This window comes from Engystomops pustulosus, chromosome 4 (assembly GCF_040894005.1).
Source record: "Engystomops pustulosus chromosome 4, aEngPut4.maternal, whole genome shotgun sequence".
Lineage (NCBI taxonomy): Eukaryota > Metazoa > Chordata > Amphibia > Anura > Leptodactylidae > Engystomops > Engystomops pustulosus.
The window spans coordinates 199,073,984-199,077,769 of record NC_092414.1 but is presented as its reverse complement, the minus strand read 5'-3'; the positions used below and the strand labels follow the sequence as shown (position 1 = coordinate 199,077,769).

The following is a 3,786-nucleotide window of genomic DNA, read 5'->3' as shown; positions in this document are numbered from 1 at the left end:
TAGGGCTGGTTAGTTCTATTGAAATTATTGGGCTAGACCAGTGATGGTGAATCTTTTAGCGTCTGAGTGCCCATACTGCAAACCCAACCCCCCCTCATTTATCACGAGGCGCCAACCTAAAATTAAAGCAGTAACTTATTGCTCCCTTATTGAGTCCTGTCTGATTTGCTGTGGGGATGGTCTGGGTACCCACAGAAAGAGCTTGGAGTGCCGCCTCTGGCACCCGTGCCATAGGTTCGCCACCACTGGGCTAGACTATGACTATTGCTGTTCTTGATAGAATGCATAACACAGTAAAGAAGAGTAGGAAAATTTGGTTCTCTTTATATGTACTTCATATTTTTTTCAGATCAAGATGAATGACTGTCCAAATGGAAACTCTTCAAATGTATTTTATATTGTTGCCTTCTCTTCCTCCTCACAAGGACAAGTTAGACTATTTTGGGGGATATTGTTTATATATCTGATGGCCTTGTTTGGAAATTTGACGATCATTTTTCTTGTGTGTTTGGTACCAAAATTACACACTCCAATGTATTTCTTCTTATGTAACCTTGCCACTGTAGATGTGACATCTACAACCTATACCATCCCTAAGCTACTTGCCATCACCCTGACCCAGGATCATAAGATCTCATTTTCAGGGTGCATGACCCAGATATTTTTCTTCATTTTGTGTGCAGATGGTGAAATTTTTATTCTTACAGCTATGGCCTATGATCGCTATGTGGCTGTATGTAAGCCCCTCCAATATCACTCAATAATGAGGAAGAACGTCTACATTGGGTTGGCGGCCTCCTCTTGGATAGTTGGTGCACTGAATGCTGTAGCCCACACAATACTTTCCTCCATATTACAATTCTGTAATTCCCATGATATCAATAATTTCTTCTGTGACCTGAATTCAGTGATTTCTATTACCAACACAGACCTTACAAGCAGGAAGATTTTTATGTTCACTGAGGTTTTTGTTATTACCATTTTACAATTCCTCCTCACTATAATGTCATATATATTCATCTTCTCCACTGTATTGAAGATCCGATCCTCGGCAGGACGTATGAAGGCTTTCTCCAGCTGCACCTCCCACCTCATCACTGTTATATTATTCTATGGTCCACTTACCTTCTTGTACCTGAAACCTGAATCTGAAGACTCCAAAGAACAGGACATGTTACTCTCCATGCTCTATATCGTTGTCGTTCCAATGTTAAACCCTATGGTCTACAGTCTACGAAATAAAGATGTTTTGGGGGCTGTTTTATTTTTAAGTAAACAAATAAAGGCAAAATTTTGGACAATGGATTAAATAATAGACATGCCACTTTTTTATATATTTTTGGTTAAACCTGATATCATGGTAAACAATGTTATAGAATAATAGTCAATGTTTTTGTGACCAAATAAAATATAATAATTGAAATATTGTTACATTGCACATTTTTACAAATATGTGAACTCACTAAAAGATAAATGTAGTAATTGATGGTCTAGCTTGGCACTAGAATAACCCTCCAAATTGTTCGAAAAATAGATAATTTTACTTTATTTTATTAAAATCAGATTAAAAAATAGTTACATGCAATTAGTTAATAACACAGGAACAACAACATTGGAGCTCATTTACTAAGGATGGTGCTGCTCACTTTCATCGGACTTTGCGGCTTGCACAGGTATTTAACTAGTGTCTGCGCTGGGATTTGTGGAGCACGTGATCCATTTTTGGCGTAGGTGCGCTGGCTTCAATGCGACACCAATTAGGGGCTGGGCCATTAGACGATCCAACTGATTAGGACTGAGGCCGGGATTTAACTTTTAAATTGTGTCGCAAGCCCAAGCACTTGCATGCACCACTTAAGAGATGGTAAACTCTGACGGACGTGAGCGGGGAAGTAACACATGCAGGATATCGGGCACATGATGTTAGTGAATCGCAACACAGTGCATTATCATCAGACAATGCACTTTCGGTGAACCCCAGCGGATGGCTGAGTAAATGAGTCCCATTTTGCTCTCAAACTGAGCATTTTGTATAGAGAGACACAAAAAGTGCTCAGATAGTGTTTTTTACTATTTGCATTCATCAATTTTTTAGGTGGAAATATCTATTTTTCTGGCATTTTGGAGGATTATTCCACAACCAAGATAAATTGTTCATAACTACATTTATCTTTTATGATAATTATAGACACAGCAGCAGAGGAATTATGCATTATTCGGCAAACACCCAGCTGTGACATCCACAATTGATGCCAGCACCGCCCATTGGTGTTAATCGTTGAAAGCGCATTTGCATGATGCCAACGTATGAGCGCCAGAGTGCATTATCGTCATTGTAAATTGACAATAAAGGTTGTATAAAAAAGTGTCCTTATACAAAGACACTTTACACCAAAGTATAAAAAAGTTAATAGCATCAGAATATGTTGAAGGAAAAAAAATTTTTCGTACCAAAAGCTTTCATTTTTTTTTAAATCAATTAAAAGTAAATAACCCCTAAATAGCATAAACTGGGCAAATACAGATATATACATATTGAAAATAAATTACAAGGCAAGGAACTTCAAGACACAATAATCATTCACAGCATAGTGCAAATCCCTAAAGGCATAACTCCCCATGGGATTATAATGTTATAAAATAGAAAGTACAGAGTCAGGTAAGAACAGACTGAAGACCATTACTGCGTTCCATTATACCGTTTCTGAAGCATCTGCAAGTTTTTTGTTTTAGACTTACAGGATATAGGTTGGATGTTAATTTTCATGTATATATTAAGTGCATTGATTTAGTTATGTTATGTACATTGTGATAACGCTCTCTTAGTTTGCACTTGTAGATGTCTCCACCCCTACCACATCTTACACAAGTTAGTTCTCAAAAGCCAAGTATTACTCACTAGGAATTAGTTTTTTTTAGGACAGATTCCTTAAAATTTAGCATCCATGTAAATTTTTTGAAGGTGTTGTGCAACTTTTTTGGAGTTTTTCTTACAATACTTGGCTAAAATTGAATTTTTGATGGATTGTACGGAACATTTCTGTGGTGTTCTGAACTCCACTGCATCAAGTGTCACATTTCTTATGTTGAATTTGGAAATTGTTACACATGGCCACCAGCTCCGTCCTACCAAATCTCAGATAACTTTTTAAATAAAAATTGTATAACATTTTGTTGATATTTTTTGATGACTTAAAAAAGTTGCAAAGAGCAAAGGATGCTTTAAAGGTTGTCCAATTTTCTGGGTCATCTGTTCTTCAAGACACTTACTACATTTAGAGAAATTTACATTGATTGCATGAAAAGGTCAAAAAAAAGTTACTCATCATAAATTGACCAAAAGGTAAGAAAGGACAACAAGGTGGTAGACGCTATTTGAGAAAATAACTTTTTCTCTAATCCATATGTTATCTTCTTCAAAATTCTTTACTGAACACGCTAAGACCTATGATTGGGTTTTGTACCTGGACAGAGTCCCGGTTTGGGTCTGGATTTAGTACCCGGACCAGAACAGATCCTAAAAGTTTTGGTCTTGTTATCACTTCTTTATTTATAATTTAATAAAAGCAGTCCCCAGGTTACGTACAGGATAGGTTAAGTTGATTTTGTATGTAAGTCAGAACAGGTATATTTTATAATTGTAGCTCCAGTTAAAAAAAATTTGTCCCAGTGACAATTGGATTTGCAAAATTTTGTGCTGTCATGGGTACAAGGACTATCAATAAAACTTCATTACAGACACCTTACAGATGATCATTGCAGCTTGGGACTAAAATTAAGCATCCA

At 36.6% G+C, this 3,786-nt stretch overlaps 1 protein-coding gene across 1 annotated transcript; it reads left to right on the top strand.

Moving 5' to 3' along the window:
* The first annotated feature begins 355 nt into the window (after positions 1 to 355).
* On the top strand, positions 356 to 1,309 carry LOC140128539 (olfactory receptor 5AR1-like). Its single transcript, XM_072150236.1, has one exon. The coding sequence runs from the start codon at positions 356 to 358 to the stop codon at positions 1,307 to 1,309; it is 954 nt and encodes a 317-aa protein (XP_072006337.1).
* Positions 1,310 to 3,786: the final 2,477 nt, after the last annotated feature.